The 23,879-nt window shown below is 49.2% G+C and overlaps 9 protein-coding genes across 9 annotated transcripts; 7 read left to right on the top strand and 2 right to left on the bottom strand.

Moving 5' to 3' along the window:
* Positions 1-137: 137 nt before the first annotated feature.
* On the top strand, positions 138-812 carry nctA (negative cofactor 2 transcription regulator complex subunit BUR6; the record flags this gene model as incomplete). Its single annotated transcript, XM_015555152.1, has 2 exons — positions 138-475; positions 553-812. Exons 1-2 carry the CDS (start codon positions 208-210, stop codon positions 810-812), a joined length of 528 nt encoding a protein of 175 aa, XP_015402169.1. The 5' UTR covers positions 138-207.
* A 932-nt stretch (positions 813-1,744) lies between these two features.
* ANOM_009895 (uncharacterized protein) lies at positions 1,745-4,566 on the top strand (the record flags this gene model as incomplete). The annotated part of the gene is made up of 5 exons (XM_015555151.1): positions 1,745-1,785; positions 1,868-1,975; positions 2,034-2,713; positions 2,768-2,989; positions 3,060-4,566. Exons 1-5 carry the CDS (start codon positions 1,777-1,779, stop codon positions 4,564-4,566), a joined length of 2,526 nt encoding a protein of 841 aa, XP_015402170.1. The 5' UTR covers positions 1,745-1,776.
* Positions 4,567-7,699: 3,133 nt separating this feature from the next.
* ANOM_009894 (porphobilinogen deaminase) lies at positions 7,700-8,773 on the top strand (the record flags this gene model as incomplete). The annotated part of the gene is made up of 2 exons (XM_015555150.1): positions 7,700-7,964; positions 8,046-8,773. The coding sequence occupies 2 exons, from the start codon at positions 7,700-7,702 to the stop codon at positions 8,771-8,773; spliced, it is 993 nt and encodes a 330-aa protein (XP_015402171.1).
* Positions 8,774-9,394: 621 nt separating this feature from the next.
* ANOM_009893 (C6 transcription factor) lies at positions 9,395-12,847 on the bottom strand (the record flags this gene model as incomplete). Its single annotated transcript, XM_015555149.1, has 6 exons — positions 9,395-10,356; positions 10,595-10,728; positions 10,797-11,806; positions 11,857-12,300; positions 12,351-12,378; positions 12,432-12,847. 6 exons carry the CDS (start codon positions 12,845-12,847, stop codon positions 9,395-9,397), a joined length of 2,994 nt encoding a protein of 997 aa, XP_015402165.1.
* Positions 12,848-13,062: 215 nt separating this feature from the next.
* ANOM_009892 (MDR family MFS transporter) lies at positions 13,063-15,062 on the top strand (the record flags this gene model as incomplete). The annotated part of the gene is made up of 4 exons (XM_015555148.1): positions 13,063-13,212; positions 13,272-13,553; positions 13,615-13,950; positions 14,007-15,062. 4 exons carry the CDS (start codon positions 13,063-13,065, stop codon positions 15,060-15,062), a joined length of 1,824 nt encoding a protein of 607 aa, XP_015402166.1.
* A 280-nt stretch (positions 15,063-15,342) lies between these two features.
* Positions 15,343-16,504, bottom strand: ANOM_009891 (putative alpha/beta hydrolase; the record flags this gene model as incomplete). Its single annotated transcript, XM_015555147.1, has 6 exons — positions 15,343-15,383; positions 15,437-15,737; positions 15,798-15,993; positions 16,059-16,183; positions 16,239-16,278; positions 16,347-16,504. The coding sequence occupies 6 exons, from the start codon at positions 16,502-16,504 to the stop codon at positions 15,343-15,345; spliced, it is 861 nt and encodes a 286-aa protein (XP_015402167.1).
* A 791-nt stretch (positions 16,505-17,295) lies between these two features.
* Positions 17,296-19,002, top strand: ANOM_009890 (MFS transporter; the record flags this gene model as incomplete). Its single annotated transcript, XM_015555146.1, has 4 exons — positions 17,296-17,418; positions 17,522-18,311; positions 18,374-18,421; positions 18,479-19,002. 4 exons carry the CDS (start codon positions 17,296-17,298, stop codon positions 19,000-19,002), a joined length of 1,485 nt encoding a protein of 494 aa, XP_015402168.1.
* A 1,938-nt stretch (positions 19,003-20,940) lies between these two features.
* Positions 20,941-22,258, top strand: ANOM_009889 (branched-chain amino acid aminotransferase; the record flags this gene model as incomplete). Its single annotated transcript, XM_015555145.1, has 2 exons — positions 20,941-22,026; positions 22,085-22,258. Coding segments are annotated over 2 exons (1,209 nt in total), but the record flags the coding sequence as incomplete, so codon positions are not given.
* Positions 22,259-22,475: 217 nt separating this feature from the next.
* ANOM_009888 (lysophosphatidic acid acyltransferase LOA1) lies at positions 22,476-23,773 on the top strand (the record flags this gene model as incomplete). Its single annotated transcript, XM_015555144.1, has 3 exons — positions 22,476-22,664; positions 22,730-22,967; positions 23,026-23,773. The coding sequence occupies exons 1-3, from the start codon at positions 22,634-22,636 to the stop codon at positions 23,771-23,773; spliced, it is 1,017 nt and encodes a 338-aa protein (XP_015402163.1). The 5' UTR covers positions 22,476-22,633.
* Between the last annotated feature and the right edge of the window lie 106 nt (positions 23,774-23,879).

The raw sequence follows: 23,879 nt of genomic DNA, 5'->3' as shown, positions 1-23,879 counted from the left end.
CCCGATTTTCCACCTCCAATCCCCATCACCCCCTCTATCCCCCAGCCCTTATACTCTTTTGCGAACCCATTGGCTCATCACCGTGCATCCTACGACGCCTCTCCCTATTTCACCCCGCAGTACCACCAACCTGTTCCTCCACCCCCACCCCGTCGAGCCTCTCAACAGTACATCCCTCCTTTCGCAGACCCGATTGTAGATCCCGACATGGCTCGTCGGTCGTCTCGGATCGCGCGCGCTGCCGAGGTCGTGCCCATGCCAGAAACTAAGTACGTCGAGCCAACATATGTCGAACCATCATATGTGGAACCACCATATGTCGAACCAACACCGGTGCTGCCAGAAGAGCCTCCCCAGCCAAATCCCGCGGCTAGTGTGGAGGTGAAGACAAAATTCCCTGTCGCGCGCATTAAGCGCATTATGCAAGCCGACGAGGATGTTGGTAAGGTCGCGCAAGTGACCCCAATCGCTGTCTGTATGTGATGCGTTCCCTCTTCTATACCTCCGGGTTATTTAGGACGCGATGCTGACGCGTTTTTGGTTTATTTATAGCCAAAGCTCTAGAACTCTTCATGATCTCTCTTGTCACCAAGGCCGCAAAGGAAGCCAAAGACCGGAATTCGAAACGCGTCACCGCATCGCATCTGAAGCAAGCAGTCTCGAAAGACGAGGTATTAGATTTTCTGGCCGACATTATTGCCAAAGTGCCCGATCAACCCGCTGGAAGAAAGCACGACGACGATGGAAGTGATCAAAACGAACAACCGAAACGAAAGCGCGGAGGACGACGACCGAAAGACGACAGCGACTAGCTATAGACAATGGGTGTCGGCGTTACCTCTTTTTTTTCTTCCTTTTTTGTTCGCGCTTCAACTTCCTAACACCATTACCTCTTTTCTTTGCTTAAACGACTTTGATGGGCGATATCTTAGACTGGGATGGAGAGCGGGCGCATACTCTCTCGGCGTTGTGATGGCGGGCATGGTTTGATTTGCATCTCGCGATGTGAATAAGTACCCTTGGGTATTCTTCCTTTTGATTCTAGGCTTTTGATTCAGCACATTTTCGAACAATTCACTCAGTTATGAGTCGATCTCCAGCCCGTGGGCTTGAATGGTGATCGATACCGTATGGCATGTTGTCTATCGTAGTGGATGTAGATGCCTGAAAACGCTCACTTTCAGCTTTCATAACCAGTAGGTTCTTTAGTGATGGATAACCAAGTCTGAACCAGCTAACTCGAAAGCTGCATCCATTACCCTTCCAATAAAGACTGCACCTAACTCGGTTACATCGAGCTGGGTGTATGATGCATTTTGGGTACTGCGGACAATGAAGATATGGTATACTCCCCCATTGCCAGTTGACACACTAGCAGGATGAATGCAGGTAGTTGTATCCAACAATGGATAATCTTCATATCACTCTAACGTAATACGATGAAGCATTCACTAGATACATCATATGGATCACGGTCATGTGATCGCAATCTAGGCAAAAAAGGGTTGCCAAGGTTGGGATTCGAACCTCCAATCTTTCGGTCAGTAAGGCTTCCCGTTCCGTACAAGAATTGCCTGGAAAGCATCCCATCCATTGCCGTAACTGACTCGACCATCTTGTCGTGAAGTGAGGAAACGCCAGGTAGTACTTCGCATTGTTTCATTCAAATGGCATTTGTGTCTTCCCTGTCACCTGTGGATGTCCCCTGTGCGACCATAAACACCACTGTTTAATCATGTATGCGGTTGAATAGTATCATGCTGTTCTCACGCAATCATGGATTTTGTAAGTTGATTCTTGCGTCTGAACTCTAAATTAGCAGTTTTACTCAATGGCCATTGGAATCAATTTAACTAATCTGCGATAGTGGTCTCGTTTAATCGGCGGATCCCGTTCGCTGTCTACCAAGACGTACCAGGCGAGCTCTCCTACCGAGCGATTGGCGGCCTTCAAGCGGACATGTAACACTCTGCAAGTACGCTCTCCTCTCATTGCGCCGCCTGTCGGGCCTCGACTAATTTTGTCCTTTGTAGCAAATCTGGCGCTCCACCAACTCGCCGACCGGAGATCAGTCTGCGACAACCCATGCGCGCAACTGCATTGACCGACTAAATTCCGTCCTCAGCGATGAATCTCGAGGTCCGGCTCCTCATCCGTGTTTAGCATACGCTGCATCTTCTCAGATCTTTGTGACCGTCACCAAACTCGCGCTGTCTTCTTACGACGATGGAATGCTCCGTTCCGCCGCTGTCTTCTTCAATACCCTGATCGATTCGGAGGTGGATGGAGTAGTCGATAACCGGCTTTTTGCGCGGGCGCTGGTGGATCTTGTCCGACGTGCAGACAAACACTCAGAAGATGTGGAAGGAAGGCTTGTCGAGCTGTTGTTTGGCGTAGCCAATAATATTCGTCTGCAACCTGATATTCTCCCAGCGTGGTTTGCTCCGAGGTCCGAAGACCAAGACCGCGAGCAACAGACCAATACTGGAGCTGAGTTCGCGGGTGCGACTCGGAAGGATGACTTCCCACTGTTCTACTTGTTAGTGGAATATGTTCACCATGGGGGCCGTGCGGGTGATTTTGCTCGGACCGGTCTTCTTTACCTGATCGAGACAGCATCTCGCTCAAAGAACCTTGAGAGATGGCTAATTGAGAGCGACCTTGCTACACTAATGGCAACGGGACTAGGTGCGCTGTATAGTCAGTTAGGCAGGTGAGTATCTCGTGAATCCCGGGTACTTCGAGCTATATTGATTGAAGTTGAAAGCCTGTCCTTCGATGAAACCTCCGACGAGAAGATGCCGCACATTGTTGCGCTATCAGATCATGCTAAACAAGAGACTGCTCTTCCCCCTGCACTGGGGGCAACTGTAGACTCTTTCATGTCGTACCTACTATTTTGGCAGGACACCATTGACCATTGCAAATCGGCAGAAGTCAACGGCACATTACTGGACCACTTTCAGGTCTTGTTTCTCGAACAACTTCTGTAAGCGAATTCCAAGCGGACTAGCTAAGTAGGCTAAGTAGTTGCTGATATGATCCTTCTGTGTAAACAGATACCCATCACTGCTCGAGTCCTCGGATGTCGAAGGTGGTTCTACCGCTGCCGTGCTTACCTACTTGTATCGCATTCTCGAGTCGATCAACCAGGATGATCTGGTTCATCGGATTCTTCACTTCTTACTAGCCTCACCTTCCGACATGGAAACTTCACCCACTTTGAAAGTGAACATGTCAGTAAGCCGGCGCAAGTCCCTGGACGTTCTAGCAGCTTTCTCGGAGGAAGCTGCGAAACCGTCACCTTCACTATTTAACCTGAGAGACCTTGCCCTCCTAGGGCTGCAATCTTCCAATCGGCAAACTGTTTTGGCAACGCTACGGCTGATGGCGGTCATCCTCCAACGACATCATACTTTTGCCCGATCATTGATTCGGACGGTTCCTGGGCAATATGCTGGGCAACGAACCGTGGGGCAATTGAATGCAGAACTGGAGCAGCTCACGGGAATGGCCACGTCAATTGTGGATGACCCCACGCTGAATGACTCCTTTGATGACTACCTCAAGGATGCTTCATATATTTTAGAATCACATTTGTATATCCCACCGGCTGAAACAGGCCTGGAAGATGACTGCCCACTGGAGATTCGCCAAGAGGACCCTATTGTCCAGGAATTACTAAACTGTGTGGAGACATTTTTTACTAATAGCGTCATCGTCAACCTAGCATTAACAGAGGTTCTCATGAGTATCGCATCATCACACCTTATATCCCTTGACAGTTGGCTCCTTGTGGACCCATCTAAATACATATACGATGGTCCGACTACAGCTCAGGATGGACCTATGGAAATCCTAGATCAAATAAAGCTGGCCTATCAAGAACCCTCATTGTCGAGCTCCGAGACACCAACGCTCACGTCCGCACTGCAAAAACTTGTGCAGCAAATCCAGCAATGGCGGAAGGATGTGCCAGATTTTGACATTCTAGTTGCGGCTCGGCGGGACCTACTCCATCAGGATGATCCTACGAAAGACATTGGCCGCCTTCAGCAACCATTTGAAGCAGCAACGCGTCTCCCTTCTGAACGACGACCACTGAAGATGCCCATGGACTCTGACATTGGGTCACCCCGAGGGAGGTCCTCCCTTGCACAGGAGACCCCGGGCACACCATCTTCCCGACAAGCTGCCGTGGGCTCACCGCTTCGTGGATCCTCAGTTCGCTCTCCCGGTTCTCGGGGGTCCTCCTCACCTCGTACAACCGCAGCGGAGGAGCTTCGAAAGCGACTGGCGAAGCCATTCCAAGTGGACCATCCGCACAAAGCAACGGTGCCTGGTGAAGAGCCCGAGCCGACGGCAGATGCCGTGGCAGAAGGAGAGGCTGAGAGTGCGATTGCTGATGAGGAGCCGCGGTCAGCGACACTGGGGCATGTCTTAACCAACGTGGTCATACTGTACGAATTCCTCCTAGAGGTGTCTGCCACGGTGCAGGCGCGGAGCACTCTATTTGGAGAAGCGGGATACCCCGGGGTAGGCTGGAGCAGCCCGCTGGATGAATAGTTGTTATGATTTGTTGAATTTGTTTAATATTATTAACTGTCCAACTACCCCATGGCATAGGCAGGTCCCTACAACCGGATGTATGTATGAGTCTAGACATTGTACATTTACATGAATTTTCAAGGCTGTTCGTGCTGGAACCATCTTCAGATATCACTCCAAAAGTCTCATTGGACTATAGTCTTTGCTATTCCTCCGTGTTAGTAGCTGTACTGCCACTGAGACGCATTCTATTCACCACACTTCCAATTTTGCAGTACTTTCTCATAAACATAAGGGGAATCTCCCACCACCAACACCAGCATTCAGTGTAGGATATTGAGGGGCTAAACAAAGAACCATGGCTGCCATTCACTGTCTTTGTCCATCTTTAAATCAGCTGTACAGCTTACATAAAAGCTTTATCAGAGCCTTCCACTTCGCCCGGCATATATATATTAGTAATTCTTGTCTTACCCTCGAACAACCTCCTGTCAGTTTCTACCTGGCATCTTTACTCCTATCTACAGCCCTCACAATGCTGATACTATATATCGTGGCGCTTTTCCTTTTCATTTGCTCCAATATACCTCCTCTTAGCTTGCCTTGACTACTCGTCGTCGCTCACATCTTACCCCGCCTTGCTCTTATTGTCCTCCGCGTCAGTTTCGCTGTTCTAGCGGACCTCGTGGTCATTTCTCATGGCATTATCGCGTTGCTTTACCTATATATTCTCCGCATGCTCACTCGAACCCCTATAACTGCAGATTTGTCCATCATCAGACATGCAGTCTTTTTGGTTGGTCAGCAACGGCCATGAGCATTTTCCGAGAGTCCAATCCTTGTATGAATGGCAGGGTGATCTGGAAGGGACATGTCATATGTCCACATATTATTCCTGCAAGAACACCATAAGTTGGACCAACAAGAACAGAGAGACGAAACAGAAAGACAGAAGAAACAGAAACAGAGACGAAGAAAGACGACTTCTTCTGAGCATGAGCCACTGCGACAACAAGTATCCAAGCAATACCCAAAGCCGATGTAAATGGTCATATACAACTGTTCATGTTCGTCCCTCTGCTTGGCACACCGCACAGCGGATCCTCGTGGCGGTGACACGAAGCACAAGTGCGACAGGTAGCAATTGAGAAGGTAGATCCTCTTCTATCCAGTTTAGAATCAACACAAGGGAGAGAGAGATAGAGAGTAGGAACAGCCGCAAAACTTGAGAACCCCTAAGCTGTACAAAAAGTCATCGACCACTCTGAGCAGAGGAATGTCTCCGATACCACTCCAGTTTGCTATTAGGCAGCTTGATGGCAAACTACTGCTTGCACAAATGTTCACTATGACCTGCCTCTTGGGGATTTCCTTGCCACATTGGCCACTTGGGATATGTGGACAGAGTTCTATTTACACATTGCTATGGTGACATCATGACAATGGGCCTGAGATTAAATGATCCATCAGCTGAATTACATTGAAGAAAGAATTAGTATCATTTCATGGACCTGTGTCAAGAAGATAAACGTCATTCCATACCCGGTTCATCTCAGCTTATGTATAGACTCAAATGAACTGTCCGGACGGTTGCTATTCCCGAGATCACTGTGATGTACATTTCTCAAACTTTCTTCAGCTTATTTACTCCTACATATGAGAGTTGCGCGACGTATCGACGTTACCATTGCTCCGAAGGACGTCTTATACAATCGAAGAGAGGAACAACTACCTAAAACAGTTTACCATGACTGATGGTACCTTTTAAATGCAGCCGGCGCAGCAGAGGGCAAAGTCCCAGCTCTCATCAAGTTCTGGGTCCGAATGGGTGACTCGCCGTAACGCCAGAACAGCAGCTTAGGGATGTTCCACCAACTGTTATTCTTAGCTCTGACTCTAATAGGAATATTGGGAAAGCTAATTGTTTTAATGATACTGGGTTTCGATGTATAAGAAATATACCATTTAAAACAACCGAGTCATATCATGGCGCCTTGAAACGGCATTTCGATGTATAAGAAATATACCATTTAAAACAACCGAGTCATATCATGGCGCCTTGAAACGGCATTTCGATGTATGTGAAGTGAAGCTGGATCAACGCTGCAGTGGAGCTGAGTTCCCGAGGACAGAGATGAATACTGGATCCACCAGAGTATGGGTTTGAACATAATCGGGCAGGAGGAAAATTTGAAGGCCGCAAAAAGAACACGGAGGTTGTGACGGCTAGAATCATGGAATTCACCAGCATCACGTTTCCCCGGACTGATGATAGGAAACTTATGACTACTGATGTCTGCGTACAACAATGTCGGTGACGGGACGATTGCTTCGAAATTTGGCCTGAAGCATGAACGCTCGTGAAATTTTCGTGATTGGAGATGATGAAACAACCGTCGTGACTTTTATTTTCGCCGCTCGTTATCTGCCTCTCCTCCACAAGTTCATATATGTGTCTCTAGGAGGTGAGTTGTGATCTTCAAGTTGCTATGGTCGGGGCAATAATTGAGCTGTCTAGCCACCTGAGGCTTTTCATGGATACATTAAACTAATCTGCCATACCCAAATTGAGTCTCTAGCATGATTTGTGACCAGGAACAGCTCCGCCGAGAAGTAAAACTATTGTGGGACAAAGACAGTTACAATTTTGTTCGCTGTCCAGATATCTCTATCGAAACCTTTACGTTTAAACAGGATTATTTACACAGCGATAAACCAATGGAGAACTTCTTCTGGCCTTGAAGCTTGTAGCATCTGTCTCGTAGAGATCTTATCGAAAGTTGGAAGGTATAAATAGGTTACAGTCCTGATGCAACCCTAACTCCACTCTCCCTGATAGCGGTGGTTTCCGCCCCTTCGCCTAAATGATTAGAAAACATTAAGTGAGATGCGAATCTCGCCAAAGGCCCACCGACTAAACACTCCCGCCACTCATCATCCTCATCATTCCTATTACACAGTACCAGCGGCAATTCTCCGTTGGAACGCGGCGGCATAATGACCCACTTCGGATGTTTGCGAGAGCTTGACTACTCCGGAGTGGTGTCAGGGTCCACAGTGTTGCTTACAGGCTTGGTAGAAACCCCCCCTTCTCTTTCTCCCCTGCTTGTCCCTCCTCCTACCCTTCCATCTATCAGCCGGTAAATATAAAATGGAAACATCCCCGACACCTCAGCCGCCACTCCGGATCGGTACGCGACGATCCAACCTGGCCATGGTCCAGGCGGAGGGCATCCGGGATTGCCTGCAAAAGATTGCCCCGGATCGATCGTATGAAATTCAAGCCCTCCGCACGCAGGGTGATCGAGACCAGTTGACGGCGCTATATAACTTTGGCGCTAAGAATCTCTGGACTACCGAGCTGGAGGAAAAGCTCAAATCCGGTGAACTAGATGTCATTGTGCACTGCCTGAAAGGTGATTAACAAAATATCCTGTTCCCTCCTTCGCCATGATGCCCAATCTGCAAACCAAAGGCCAGCTGTTGACCGGGGTTAGACATGCCGACGAGCCTTCCCGACTTCTGTGAGCTCGCAGCTATTCCGCCCCGTGATGATCCTCGGGACGCCTTGATTGTGAAGGCCGGCCTGCCTTACACGAACTTGCAGAGCCTCCCCGAGGGCGCTGTGGTAGGCACTTCATCCGTCCGGCGCTCAGCACAGCTTCGCCGTCTCTATCCCCATCTCCGCTTTGCCAATCTTCGCGGCAATGTCGAGACTCGTCTCGCTAAGGTGGACGACCCGGATAGTGAGTACACCTGTATGGTGATGTCTGCCGCGGGCCTTCACCGGGTAGGCCTCGATTATCGGATCAACCAATACCTCGGCTCTAAGGATGGGGGCATTCTCCATGCCGTCGGACAAGGCGCTCTAGGTTTGGAGATTCGCAAGGGAGACCGTAAGATGCAGGAATTGCTGGGCCAACTAGCTGACCAAAATTCCACTATTGCTTGCCTCGCCGAGAGGTCTCTTATGAAAACCCTTGAAGGTGGATGTAGTGTCCCAATTGGCGTGGAAACAAAGTGGGTGTCTTCGGAAGACTTGAGCATGCACGCTATAGTTGTTAGTTTGGACGGTACTGAGAGTGTCGAGGACACCATTGTCTTGAAAGTCCAAACTGCGGATGAAGCAACGGCGCTCGGAAAAGAACTCGCGTCACGAATGGTCAATGCTGGTGCAGGGGAGATTTTAAACAGCATCAATGCCAACAGGCCTCCCAAGGACTGATTATGGGTTACGTTTTAGAGCTCTCTTGCTGGTGCTCTTCGTACTCTAGGGAAGGGGGAAAGGAAACGGGTTTTCTGTAGTTCTTTTTGGCCTATGATTCTTCTACACACGAAAGAAAAAGAATGTGAACTAAAGCTGCATATGCACCTGTACAACGACAACAATACTTCACCAATGTTGAAAATTACTTTTCGATGATAGATACCATACCAATCAACCCACATCTCCAACTCAGTGACTGTTCTTCGATTCTGCATCTCCACCATCCCAGCATACACGCCTTCTTTTCCCATCAACTCCCGGTGACTCCGACATCAAGTAAACTCCCTGCCTCCAACATGCAGATGGATTCCGCGTGCTAGATCGTATTTAGCTGGTGCACCACGGTAATCGTCATCCTTTTCTATGACGCCTTATCCAGCGCCTCTTGCACCATCCCATCTCTGAGGTTGGCATTGTGTTACCTGTACAAAATCAACAGTCGTTGCCACAATCACGTATCTTAAAATTACCATGGAGATCGTCCTTTTCATGAACATTGAGCCAAAGATGGAGTGAAACTCATTGAGCATTTCGGTAGGTATCCACAAGGTATATACATATGAGGAAGCCAATCTATCTTTAATAATCTGAATGGACCTCAGCAGAGATGAGCAGAAAATATGGCCGATGCCTTTCATCCTTCCATTCGGGATGCTCCTCAACGTCATACTTCGAAGGAACCCAATCCTTCAATCCAGTCAAGACGAAGCCATTCTTGAGCAACGCAGTAACATAGGTCTCCACGGTTCGATGGTACTTTCTGACCCCATCAACACCCAGCCAGCTCGTCACACGCGGGCCCTCATCACTGTAGGAATTTAAAGGCCAGATCTTTCTATCCGCTCCATCGCCATCTTCGTTTGGCAGAACCTTCCAGTCAGGTTCTGGATTAACTGGAGCTGTACAGATGGGATGTTCCACTGAAAAGACCAGTCTTCCTCCTTTCCTAGAACCATCCTCTGGGGCACCTTTCTTCAAGCAAAGTCGGATTTGCTGAAGCAATCTTGAGAAATCTTCGATGTAATGGAACGTCAACGAACTGTAGACTAGATCGTATGAGTCTGTGCCGGATGCGCTGAAGGATATCGTCTCAAGATCGCCGACTTCATAACATAGTGTCCCATAAGAAGGCGGAATATTTCCTTTTGCTTGCAGGTCCTTCTCGGACTCTTTAGCCCTCTCAATCATCTTTGTTGATACATCCATGCCTTTGACGTGTTTCGCTCCGTTTTCTCGAGCCCAGCGAGTGAACCAACCGTAACCGCAGCCTAGATCCAGAATATGTTCATTCTGAATGCCAGGATGTCCTGGTTTGTTGTTCTTCAAGACCATCTCTTGCAACACCGGCCATTCGGGGGCTGCGTCGAAGCCATGTTGGGATCGGGGCAGTGTACTGTATGCCTTGAAGAATTTTGGGTCATCGTAGATATTTTGGGTTGGTATGGAGGACATCTTGAAGTCTAATATAGGACTGATGGGATGAACTACTAGAACAGCCTTGGTGTCGACTGCGACAAATATACGGTTGAAGAAGAAAAGAACTATTCCGGATCAGGTCCCCGACACGCTTACCGAATCAGGTAGTTGAACTCTAAAATTGAGAATCTCAGCATCTTGAATTATGAGATGACCCCCAGAACAAGATGACATTGCACTCACAACCGCCTCCATAAGCGTATAGAGATCTGCCAAGGGAGTCAATATCATCGAAGCTCTCAATGAGGATGCTCACCATTCCTCAAGCGCGTTAATCAACCCCAGAGCATTACATGCTATTACCTTGAGAGAAACCGCCCTGCTCCGCAACTAACTGTTCCCACTGGACCCATTCGTTCGGGTCCATCTCGAAAGATAGCAGGCTAGGGAAGTCATAGAAGTCGAGAGCTCCCCCATCATCGAGATTGCCTTCGTGACTAGGAGATTGAACTCTATCTTGGTCACTCGTTTCCTGAATGGCAGATTCAGATTCCACAGCCCGAACCTTGGCTGTGATGGTGACTCTATTGCTGGTCGTTGGCAGCGATTGATTGCATTGATATAATCGGGTGCTAATGGTTTCGGAACGCCGTCTGCCTTCAAGGCAGCAACATGGTCATCCCAAACCTCCAACGTCCACTTGCCTAGTGCTGTATATACAGGGCCGGTGGATCTTTCAAACACTTGAGGATAATATGAGAATACTGTTCCTATCAGCCTCCATGCCTTGTCAACGTCAGGCCCTGTTTTGCGGTGCCGAACTTCGATGAGCACGTAGAGTATCACATTCCAAAGAACGCTCGTGCCAAAATGCCACGTATATTTTTCTAGGCCGTGGGACCCTTCCTGCATAAAGATGACATAGTCTAGTAGCTTCATAGCGTTGACAAAGAATATGTTGCGCTCGCTTTGAGGAACTTTGATGGGGTTGTTGGCGAATTGTCGTGGATTATGCGCAAGGAGCTTCATCTTGCATATCGAGGTCCTGATCATGACTGATACGAAAGTATGAAGTGAGTCAGACGGGTCGCAGTACCGCAGATACTTCATTTCCAGCCGATCCTCAATGTGGCTGATAATGCTGTCCTTTTCCATGGTCGTGATATCCGCGCAGGAGAGTGCCTCCCAGCGCAATTCACCAAAACACGATGTTGAAAATTTGCGCAAACTCTCCATAACCTCGTATTTGATCAAGGAAGGAGTAATAGCGGTGATGCAGTGGCGTTCCAGTGGTGGATTGACCATGTCGGGGTAAAGGTCCTCGTCCTCGACATTTAGGGGCATTTGGTTATCGCTGCAGGAAAGATCCAGCGACGGTTTCGTGCCCAGCACCTCGGCCAGGCGGAAGTCCACATAAGCTAAATGCCACCAAAGTCGCCTTCGCATCTCGGTTTCGAATGGAGATAGCCCTAGAGCCGAGCTATCCCGATGGAGCCCCATTTTGCGTGCAAGTCGTATGGCAACGCCTGATAAGACAAATAGGGTGTCGCATTTGTAGCTTGCTCTTACACACGCCTTCCTGTCGTGAGCTGAATATTAAAAACAACTTGGTAACGACAACTTACCGTGAATAATGCGTATGCTCGAAGGGTCGTCGGACTGGATGTTGATAAGAACCCTGCGTTTGTTAAAGCTTGTCGAGCCGCGAGTCTATAGCGGGAGTACATGACTGATTTGTGTACTCCAAATAGATGTTGGCACTCATCTTCTCCCAGAGTAGAGATTGTCGCAAGGTAGAAAGCAAATATCACTGCTTCCAAGTCTGTGGGCATGCTTTGATGATCTCTCAGCCCATCAGTTGCTGCAGTCCAGAACGTAGGAAAATGTAAGATTTTTATCATAGGGTCAACCCGATCAAGATAGATTTCCTTTAACTTTGGGAGCATCTGGAGCGAGAGGTGGAAGTTTGAAAGGTTCTCGGACTTATCAATTTGTTCTGGTTCAAAGAACAGCCCACTGTCCTGAATGTTTGACTCTTCAGTTGGCTCACCAACTTCCGGATGGTGAAGCTAATAATATGGTCAGAGAAAGAAATGATAAGGGTCGAGTGAAAACATACCCCATTTCCCAGGCTAGACCACGGAGCACTAACACAATTTAGAAGCCATTACTTTACAGCCGAACGTAGTATCAAACATACCAATCAAAATACCTAGATGTGCCCTTATCAATGATGAGCCTTGGTTTAGTCTCTTCAAGATTGGAGCGTTGGCTTGGAGGGGCAGCGTCCTCATCCACCTGAACATCAGACTGAGATGCCGTTTCTGACCCCGAGGCATCAAAATCTCCCGATGGCTCAAATTTTACGCCATAAGATTTCAACAATTCCTCATATCGCTGCAATTTGGCATGGAGACCTTCTCTGGGAGGCTTTGTTCTTTTTCGCTTCCCACGCACAGGAGGAATAAAGCTGCATTGCTTCTCTGCCTTGACGCAATTAGAGCAGGGAGTGCACCGGTCGCATTTGACCTTGCGCTGCCGACAAGCCAAGCATGAGTAGCTTTTCGGACCGTTACCTGGCTCCAGGTTATCCGACACTGAGGATCTCTTCATCATTTATGTGCCGTTTAAAGGCGTTGGAGAAACCGCAAGGGTTGTAGTGATAGAGAAGGTTGACTGTCTCGGGGCTCGGAAGTGAAAATGCAACTTTTGCGCCCCGAGAAGCGAATCGGCATCGGCATAGCGAAGCAACATGCCCATGCTCTTTATATTCTCACCCACTAGACCACCAAACAATTTTTCCATCATGCCTAAACTGTTCCATATCTATCATGGCTCGATTTTCACCAAATGGCGAGCAGCAGCCTCCCATTAGTCGGGAGGACGGCAGGTCCAGCGCAGAAGACATAGTCTATCCCGCGGGTCTCAAGCTTGCCCTATTGTTGATGTCTATTTTTGTCGGCATGTTCCTAGTTTCTCTGGTGTGTTAGCATTCCAAAAGTAGCAAGCTTGCTCTGAATCTGTAAGCTGACTATATTAGGACCGCCTCATTGTCTCTACCGCCATTCCCCAGATCACTAATGAGTTTAACTCAGCGAAAGATATTGGCTGGTATGGCACAGCGTACTTGCTCACCAATTGTGCCTTCCAGCTAGTTTTCGGAAAGATATACACCGTCTTCAACGTCAAACCCATCTTTTTAATATCTATCGTTCTGTTCGAAGCTGGTTCGGCCCTCTGCGGCGCCGCCCCAAACTCGGTCACTTTCATACTTGGAAGGGCCATCGCCGGCCTGGGTGGGGGAGGTATTCTCTCTGGTGTTGTAAGTTTTGTATCAAGTGCCCCTTTGATTTTCACTGGCTTGCTCACCCAACGGCACATAGATCGTCGTCATTGTCTACGCCGTTCCGTTGCATAAACGGCCGAAGTACCAAGGCATCTTTGGCGCTGTATTTGCTATCTCTTCGGTGACCGGCCCGTTGGTCGGCGGTGCCTTTACTACAAATGTCACCTGGAGGTGGTGCTTTTATATCAACCTCCCCTTGGGAGGCGTGGTTCTAGTGCTTGTTTCCCTCTTGCTCCAAGTACCTGACCGTCCGGGCCTCAGGATACCTTTGAAAGACAAGCTGCGGCAGCTCAATATCTTAGGCCTGCTTGCCCTCCTTCCAGGAGTTATATGCCTGTGTTTGGCTTTGCAATGGGGCGGTACCACATACACTGTGAGTGTCTGCCATGGTGCCTCCCTGTCCCGACCCAGTAGAGCTTACGCATCCAGTGGAGTGAGGCGCGCATTATAGCGCTACTTGTACTTGCCTTTGTGCTTCTGATTGCCTTTGTCCTGATCCAGATCTGGAAGCCAGAACAGGCCATACTACCACCGCGCATCTTTTTCCAGCGCAGCATCGCATCCGGATTCTGGACGAGCTCCTGCCTCGGCGCGCACATGAATCTCTTCGGTAAGCCCACAACCTTGAACGAAGAACATGATACCATTCTAACCCCAGAAACGCTAGTCTACTATCTTCCGATATGGTTTCAGGCCATTAAAAGTGTCTCGGCCGTCGACAGCGGTATCCACCTGCTTCCCATGTTAATACCCGTAGTTGTGGCATCCATAATCACCGGCCAACTAGTCTCCCGCATCGGCTACTACACGCCCTTCATGATATTCGGCGTATGCCTCACAGCAATCGGCACTGGATTACTCACTACTCTCGGAATAAACACCTCAGAGGGCAAATGGATCGGGTTCCAGATCATATACGGCTTCGGTATCGGGTGCTGCTCCCAGGCACCCAACCTGGCCGCACAGACGGTGCTAGCGCGCAAGGATGTAGCCATCGGCGCATCTCTCATGTTCTTCGGTCAGCAGCTCTTCGGCTCTGTTTTCGCCTCGGTTGGCCAGAATGTACTCTTCAACCAGTTAGCACACCGTCTCGCAGATATACCGGGCATCAGTCCACGGCTAATCCAGAGTACGGGCGCCACCGAGTTCCTTAATCGCGTCCCAGCTGAGGACCTTGTCATGGCTCGGGAGGCCTATAACGACTCCTTGCGCACATGCTTTCAGGTCGGTGTCATTATGGCCTGTCTTTCGGTGTTGGGCGCTTTTGGCATGGAGTGGTGCAGCGTGAAGAAGAACCTTCCACCTAAAGAAAGAGGTGGTCAGAAGGCTTTTAAGGAGGGCAAATGTGATGGGACTTTGGGCGGGAAAGAAACGCCGCAGGATGTGGTGACACACTCAGCCACACTGACGGTGGAAAAGACTGAGCAGAGGATTAAAGGAGACTCTGGGGGTGAAAATGTGGAGGACATGAAGGCCGCCGTTTAAGCAGAGTCTCACTGGAATTGGAGAGAGAAAGTTACGCCGCTTGAAGCTTCAGAATTTCTTGGTTAGAATAACAGGGTTATTCTTGGCTGGACGAGCGAATGGGCCAAGAAGATGGAAGGAAATTGTTTGATTTGTATAGTAGATATAAGTAATATAGACAACCCCGCTCAGATATAGTATTATTGAAAACTTCTAGTATTAGTCGTTGAATCAAGAGCATGGCATCCCTCGATGAAGGAGGATGGAAAGCAGAAGCTAATCTCGTATCACTATTCACAGGCTAATCAACTTCGTCTTTATCCTGCAAGAACTGGACAACGGCTATCTTGAAGTTAGTAGGCCTTACACGTAAGAACCGTAGGGTATCGACTTACCCTTTCTGAATTCCTCAGGCCGTTCCTGAACAATCCAGTGTCCACAATCTATATCTACAATGTGCGATTGAGGGAAGAAAGATGAGATAACGGGGAACGAACTCTCCGGTATATAATGACTCTGCAGGGCCCGAAGGAACAACGCGGGTTTGGGGAACTGAACAGGTTTGTCCTTGTGTGGGAAATCCCCCAACGGACCGATGGCAGTCGTTAGGACATCTAAAGGAACACGAAGCTTCAGATGCGGGGAGTCGCGTTCTCGAACAAAATTACTCAGTAACCATAGCCTCACAGACGGGGACTAGATGGAATTATTAGAAAGAAATCTCGTTTGGGAGGAACAAACGAGTCCAACGCATACCTCCTCATGTCTGCTCAGGATCTTGTCCCCTTCTTGATGACTTCTGACTCGTGCGTCCTGTACTTCTTCCATAGCCCTGAGATATCTCGGAAACTCTTCCGTTAGCTCAAGGTGGATGGGACAGTTGTCGATAGCGACGACCTTGGATATCAGATCTGGAGACTGAAGTGCAAGCGTCAAGGCGGTTTTGGCCCCCCTAAAGACGAGAATCAATATGTGCTTTGGTATGCATGAAGCAACCCGCCCAGGTTGGTTCCTTACATCGAGTGACCAATCAATGTTGCATTACTCAGTCCATGGGTTGTGATGAAGTGCTCAACGTCTATTGCCATTTCCATATAGTCATGCTTGGGGTGATGACCGGAATCGCCATGGTTCCGAAGATCCTAGATCTCCGTCAATCGTTCATGCACCAGGCGTGGTTTGGAAGATGAAGTATACCAGACAGAAGACTTGCCGCGACAGATCGTGAGCCAAGATCCTTCACGCGAAGACCGTCAGCACTACACTGAAGTGGTCGGCAGGCAACTGTTTACGATAGAGACGTACTTGCCTACACCCCTGTTTTCGCGCTTGGACCCGAGGAATCCATGCAGGAATAATATTGGGTTTCGATTGGTTAAGTCTGATTGTGTACGGTTGGAGTTTTTAGGGGTGTGTAACTCATATGCCAATGGGACCCTCGAAGTTCTCGCTCTTGCTGGCATATGTATGTACCTAACGTAGTTCCTCGCCTGCCTTGAAGCCATTGCCCATGGGGTATGCATGGATGTTGGTCCCTAGAGGAGAAAGTATCAAACTACCCACGCGCTAGTTTGAATGAGTATTAGTTGTCATTGGTCGAGAAACTATATAGACAAGAAATCACAGTGGACAATATGCCAGACTCGGACCGGATGCCTAGAGTCTTAGACCCGGGTACTTAGACCCGGGAAGTTGAGCCTTTGCCGAGAAGTTGGTGGTTGACTCCACTCGGCGCCGATAGTGGAGAAGGTCAGGGTTTGCTGAACCAGTGACCGTGTCAGGCCTAACGTAGGGCGTGGGTAAAGAAGCAGACTCTTAATTTTTGCGCCCTACATTTTACATTATTAATTCGATGGGTCTGACTATCTCACTAGGGGGTAAAAGAAAAAAAAAGCTCTTTTTCTTTATTCTTTTTTCCGCCCTCCTAGAATTCTTATGTATTTCTTCTTGAACGTGTAGCCCGTAGATCATAGTAGCCAATAAGTAGAAGCAACACGAACCCTAGCAATGAAAATTCTACAAGGACACATTGAGTCCTATATTTATAAGCAATTGAGAGGTTATTCATGGTGTCATAATTGCTGAATATTATTAGTCCACCATGCCCTGTGACTCCTGTCTCTCTAGCGGTCACAGCGAACTCGGAACGAAGGCCGAGTTCTCCACCCATTTTTTTTCAGGCTCCTGAGAAATAAAATAGAGAATAGAGCCTGGAACAACTTCGAAAGACGAGGTGGTCAAGTTTAGATGCAAGATGGGCTCCCAAACGGATTCTGAGCTGCGCAAGACTTGCGATAGTCCAGAGATCTCTCCAAAGAACCCTTTGAGACCCTCAGTCTCGCGGAAGAGTATGGTGCGTCCATTTGACTTTTCTCTGGTAAGTCATAGGTTTATTCTATTCCAAGCCTCGTAATGTCACAATTCAGGGTTCAGATTATTTCTTCAAGGAGACAGTAAATTAACTTGTACCGTGCTTCAAGGCTCGCAAAGTTCATATCGTCGTTGCAGGGATATACTTCGTCTTCAACAGCTCCCTAGGTTCTTCCCTGCCATCGGGTGCTCATGATGCTATTGCAGACTATTTTGATATCCCACGGGACGACTTGAAGATGGTGCTCCCTACTTCACTCTACATGGCTGGGTTTGCCATCGGCCCTCTCATCTTTGGCCCTTTGAGTGAGCGCTATGGCCGGAAACCTATCCTGGTTTCCACATTTGCAATATATAATCTCTTTACCATGGCATGTGCATTGGCCCCAAATTTCCCAGCTCTTCTGGTCTTCCGTTTTCTTTGTGGTTTGGGAGGCTCAGCGCCGAATGCGGTGCTTGGTGGCCTATTCTCCGACATATACAACGATCCTCACCAGCGTGGGATGGTGATGTCGATATTCATGTTCGCAACGACATTCCCCCCTCTCTTGGGGCCTATCATTTCTGGGTTTGTCTCCACTGTATCTTGGAGATGGACATTCTGGGCTGGCTTTATCATCGGAGGTGTTGGTTTTCCTCTCGTACTTGTAATACCTGAGACGTACATGCCAGTCTTATCTCGTGCACACGAAAAGGCTTTGGGCCAAAGCCAAGTTGACTCGGAAGCAGCCAAACCTCCCCTGCATGAACCCAAACTGTCGGATAGTATTGGCGTCGTTCTCAGCCGTCCCTTCACTATGATTGTTCAAGAGCCGATTGTGTTCTGTTGTTCGATGTACTTGGCTTTGATCTACTCCATACTGTATTTGTTCTTCCAAGCATACCCCATCGTTTTCCAAGGTACCTACAACTCCCGTGGTCGAACCTTTCAGAAATTTTCGCTAACTGCAGTCTGTCGCCAGGGCTATATGGGATGACACCAGGCGTGGCAGGTTTAGCCTTTCTTCCAAGTAGGTTGCATCCACCTCACACGTTCCATAACGCGCAAATGCTAACAAGAGATGTAGTTCTGCCGGGGTCAATCCTTGCATTTGTGCTTTTCTGTATATACAGCTCGTACCACACCAAGGCCTTGAAAAACGGGTTAGCATGGGCCAAAGTGGAAGAGTATCGCCGACTACCACTCGCTTGCATCGCAGCACCCGCAATTCCCATTGCGCTCTTCTGGCTTGGCTGGTCATCAAGATCTTCCATTCACCCAGTCATGCCCATGATGTCCGGGGTTTTCTTCGGATTCGGCTATCTTTTGATTTTCATCGCGCTCCTTAATTATCTGACCGATGCTTATAAGCAGTACTCGGCTTCGGCGTCCGCAGCGGCGAGTACATTACGGTCCATATTTGCCGTGTGTCTTCCCTTGGCTACTACACCCATGTACACCAAACTGGGTATTGACTGGGCTAGCTCGCTATTGGGATTCGTTGCCATAGCGATGGCTATCATCCCATTTGTGTTCATTAGGTATGGGAGTTGGATCCGTGAAAACAGCAAATTCGCCCAAAGAGCGGCGCAGGGATATACTACCTCATGAAGGGATGGTGGGATGAAGAAAATCACGAGTAACGAATATTTCGACCTTTTAGCGCTTAGACATAGACCAAAAGTTTGCCTTCTTTAGATCATAGTACAGAAATGGAAATAATTATATACTCAATCCCACCCACCTTTCTTCTAGTGGCAAAAGCACTGCTCCCGGGCCTTTAGCACGAACACTGGGACCAGGAAGCCAACACATCCAACCTCCTCCCCCAAAATTAAGTGGCTCACTAGGTGGTTACCTAAGCTCCTTTGATATACGGTCCACGGAGACATGGGCCATACCCTTCCCCACAGACCGCAATCCCCAACCTCGTCAAACGTGGGAACGTTGGGCCCCCTGGATCCAAGCTATCGTATGTGTAGCGCCCTGTCGTTAATTCTTGAGTTAACGGGCTTGTACTAGTGGTTGATCTTTTTACTTTATCGGGACTTCCCGGTAACAACAACCGATTTTGAGACCTTTGATGTAAGCATTATTGCCTTGCCAGAAAATGTGCACACTGAACCTGGTTCCTATCTGGTGGGACAGTGGTGCTGCCATCAGCCGGCCGAGTACACTGTGCCTATTGTAGCATGTTGGATCCCAAGCCTGAGCATCTCACAGAACACAATCATGGGGCTTGTGACGGTCAACAACGCAAGTTTCGACGCAAGGATCACCTGGTTCAACATCTACGTCTTGTTCATCGCATTGATAGTCTTCCGATAATCAGCGACTGGAAAGTGGAAGCTACCAACTTTACTTCTCGTTGTGGCTTCTGTGATCGCCAGATGATTACGTGGTCTCAAAGATGTGACCATCTAGCATTGCATTTTCGCAATGGCTCTACAATGGCTGACTGGCAAGGAGATCATGGGTTTCCCGATTCGATTGCAACCCAAGTTACCCATGCCGTACCACCCTACTTGATTGACCTCGAGTCACGAACATGGTGCCTTTCTCCGCTACTAATGACCAGGTTAAGGATCATTTCTCTCAGATGTTGTCAAGGGCTGCTTTTCAGAGTGATACCAATGCTGGTGGCGATTACCAAGAGAGGTTGGAGTTACCTGATTTATTAGGTCAACTCCAAGTGCAGGACACCGGTCTGAATTCGTACACGCAGGTCCTGACTCGTCACTTGAGCCACTATGCAGAGGAGCAGACACAACCTCGGCATTGTTCCTACTGATGAGATGTTCCAACAGGAAGCACGTCGTCTTCTGTTTGATTCTGAGGATCCCTGGAATCAGACCACTGCGGATCACCCACAATGGCTGGCCGCTTTTCGAGAAAAACAGAGCTCATCCATGACCTAACCAGCTCGTGTTCGCATCTCACTCATTTGAATCGTTCCTAATGCAACAGACGCTAAACTGTATTTACAATTATCCGACCTCTTCCAAACAGGGTATATATTACCCACACTCCCTCAGACGTAGTTATCTGACCAGACCATACTCTCAACCAATTGTATAATGTCTCACATTATGTGCAGCGTCAACTCCAAAGGGGACCATAATCCATGATTATCGAAGTATGCCATGCCATGCAAAGACGCATTTTGGCAATTGCCGATGAGTCATTCCCATAAACTCTTCAAAGGCTCTAGATTTTCAACTGGAGACGAAGAAAGACCCGGATAAACCTTAGTCTGGCTTTATCGCGGGCTATTCATTGGCGAATAACTTAATGACTCCTGCAAACTCTCTTGCTCCGCATTTCGGACTGGTTTTGCAACTCCCCGGATGGAGGGAGTGAGTGGGTCGAAGTCTCCGAGGGCGTGCAAACACGCCCTACATCCTTGTCCCCACATAAATGTGGGTCCGTATACTATCTACCCAGTTCGTATATGCGTTGGTTCTATGTGACCTCGTAACAACGATATCCTGAGTTGTAGTCAAATCCTGCCATCTTGCGTCGGATGACGAGCTATAAATATGTTTAGCTGCAATATGGGGGAGCGTTCATCTTTCTCAAGTGTACAGCTCCCAAGCATCCCTGATCACTACTATCGCACATCATGCTCCCTCCGCCATTGAGTCACAGAATGCCCCTGCTTTCTCCGAGAAACAGGCCGGCCAGCCTCTCGATGCCTCCAAACTGATCTACACCTATACTACCAATCCTCGCGATGTTCCCGACGAAGCAACGGCCAACTCCGGCGACGAAACCATCTGCACTGACCACATGGTCGTCGCAACCTGGAAAGTCTCCACAGGCTGGTCAACCCCGGAATTAAAACCCTACGGTCCATTGAATCTCATGCCCACAGCCTCCTGCTTACACTACGCGACGGAGTGCTTCGAGGGACTTAAGGTATACCGCGGCTATGACGGTAAGCTCCGAGTCTTCCGCCCAGATCGCAACGCCGCCCGCTTGAATATGTCCGCTAGTCGTATCTCCCTACCACAAGCCGACCCCGACGAGATAACAAAGCTTATCCATGCCCTCCTCGAGGTTGATGGCGCTAAATGGCTCCCCAAGGAGAGAGCCGGGAGCTTTTTGTATCTGAGACCAACACTCATCGGCACCCAGCCGACCATCGGTCTCGTGAAGTCCAAGCAGGCGATCTTGTATATTATCTTGAGCTATATGCCTCGACAAGACACGCCACCTGGTGGAATGAGACTTCTGACTTCACCAGAGGACATGGTGCGTTCTTGGGTGGGTGGATTCGGCTACGCCAAGGTTGGTGCGAATTATGGACCGTCAGTGCTCGCTACGCAAGACGCTATGCAACGCGGCTTTCACCAGATCCTCTGGCTATATGGCGATCAGGGCGAGTGCACAGAGGCGGGCGGTAGTAATTTCTTTGTGGTCTGGCGCCGCAAGGATGGCAAGAAGGAGATCATCACTGCGCCGTTAGACGACCGTCTCATTCTGGATGGCGTTACCCGCCGCAGCTGCTTGCACCTGGCAAAGGAAAGACTAAGTGACGAGTTTGAAGTCACCGAGCGCAAGTACACCATCAGTGAGCTAATCGAGGCCGAGGCGGAAGGTCGACTGCTGGAGTCGTTTGCTGCGGGCACAGCGGTAAGTTCATCTTTCCTCGTTAGATGTCATACATGTTCATGCGCTCATATTGATATAGTGGTTCATTACCCCAATCTCAGCGATTCAGCACCGAGAACATGGCATCGCTATCCCTACGGGACCCGATGGTGGCCCCGGTGAGGTTACTGGTAAGATCAAGGGCTGGTTGAGCGACATTATGTATGGGCGGACAGAGCATGAATGGGGGGTTGTGGTGTCTGAGAGGGAATAGGTTATGGGACGATGTTTACTTATCATATAACGAACATAAGATGAGTCACGCATAATTTAGGATGCACTTTTCGTAAGGATAGTATAGTAACTATCAAGAGTAGAGTCAACATGAAGCCCTGACCCAATGCGGTTAGCGGTCATGTACGGCCTCAGGCAACGTAGGAAGCTTGGCTTCGGCGACATGTGAAAGTCGAAATCTCCGCCTCGCTCACCACCGATAAGGACAACGAGGCTCAATTATTCGACCCTAGCCGATTCTGGCCAGCGCCGCTTGCTGTCAGTCCCTCTCAACCGCATATTGCAGTTGTGCATCAGTCCAGGGGATGGCCACATGAAAAGCACCGTGACCGCAACACAACACCGCCGTTGAAACATGGAGAAATTCACTCAGTTCCGAGATCGAGGTATGTGCATCTCGTGAGATTACTGGCCCCTGTCATTGCTCAAGCTAACTAGTGGGACCGTCTAGGGTCGGGAATTGCACCTTTCCTTCCTATTCCACCGCAACCGGCCGGCTTTCAGTTGCCTTTGCGCGTCTTCCTCTTCTTTTTCCGTCTTCCGCTGTTTCTCTTCGTTTGTGTTAGCTACTTCCTCGTGCTACAATGGCTTCCGATTGGATCGCTAGGGAAGAAGGCATCCCTGTGGTGTATTCTCGGGGTGCCCAGCATATGGTGGATTGATCTTCAAGTGGACGGTGTGAGGAAAGGGTGAGTCGCCTGCAGGCTACTACGTCACCGAAAGTACAGGGCTAAGAGCCAAACACAGATCCTTATCGAAGCAACACCAAGCGCGTCTTCCAGGCCCAGGTTCCGTCATTGCCTCCTCGTTTACATCTCCCATCGATGCAGTCTACCTGGCTGCCATATTCGACCCGGTCTTCACCGCTTCCTACCCGAACTCGCGAAAGGTCGAACAGATATCCCTCTTCCAAGCAATTCTGCGCGCATTTGCCACTCCGCACACCAGCCCGCCCCTGAAAGCGCGCTTGGTGGATCTGGCGACCTTAGTTAAGAAATACCCTGGGCGACCTATCGTCACGTTCCCCGAATGCACGACCACCAACGCCCGGGGCATCCTGCCTCCCAGTCCCTCGCTGCTGAGCGTGGCCCCCAAGACTAAGATCTATCCGGTCAGTCTGCGGTATACCCCGGCGGATGTTGTGACGCCACTTCCCGGAAGCTATGTGAGTTTCTTATGGACGCTGCTCAGCAAACCCACGCACTGTATCCGGGTGCGCATTGCCGAGGGGGTGGTGAGTGGACTTGATGCAGAGGGCGGTCCCACTACCCGAAAATCTACGTATGATACCAACTACTTGGATACCCTGGACAAGGATAGTGCGTATGAATCCCTGGATACGGAGGATGCGGAGTTGACGCGGGCTGAGAAGGCCCTGTTGGACAATGTGGCAGATTCTCTGGCGCGTCTGGGGAGGGTCAAGCGGGTTGGGTTGGGGCTTTCGGAGAAGAAAGATTTTGTCCGAATGTGGACGAAGACACGACGGACATGGTAACGAAATTGTATATTCTTAGGTAGCATCATAGGGGGGTATCCCCAGTAGGTTGAGTCTATACTAGCTTTCGAACCAGCACCAATGATCTAGAACAAGGAAAAAGGGC

Source organism: Aspergillus nomiae (assembly GCF_001204775.2).
Source record: "Aspergillus nomiae NRRL 13137 chromosome Unknown contig00474, whole genome shotgun sequence".
Lineage (NCBI taxonomy): Eukaryota > Fungi > Ascomycota > Eurotiomycetes > Eurotiales > Aspergillaceae > Aspergillus > Aspergillus nomiae.
This window is presented reverse-complemented; position numbering and strand designations above follow the sequence as displayed.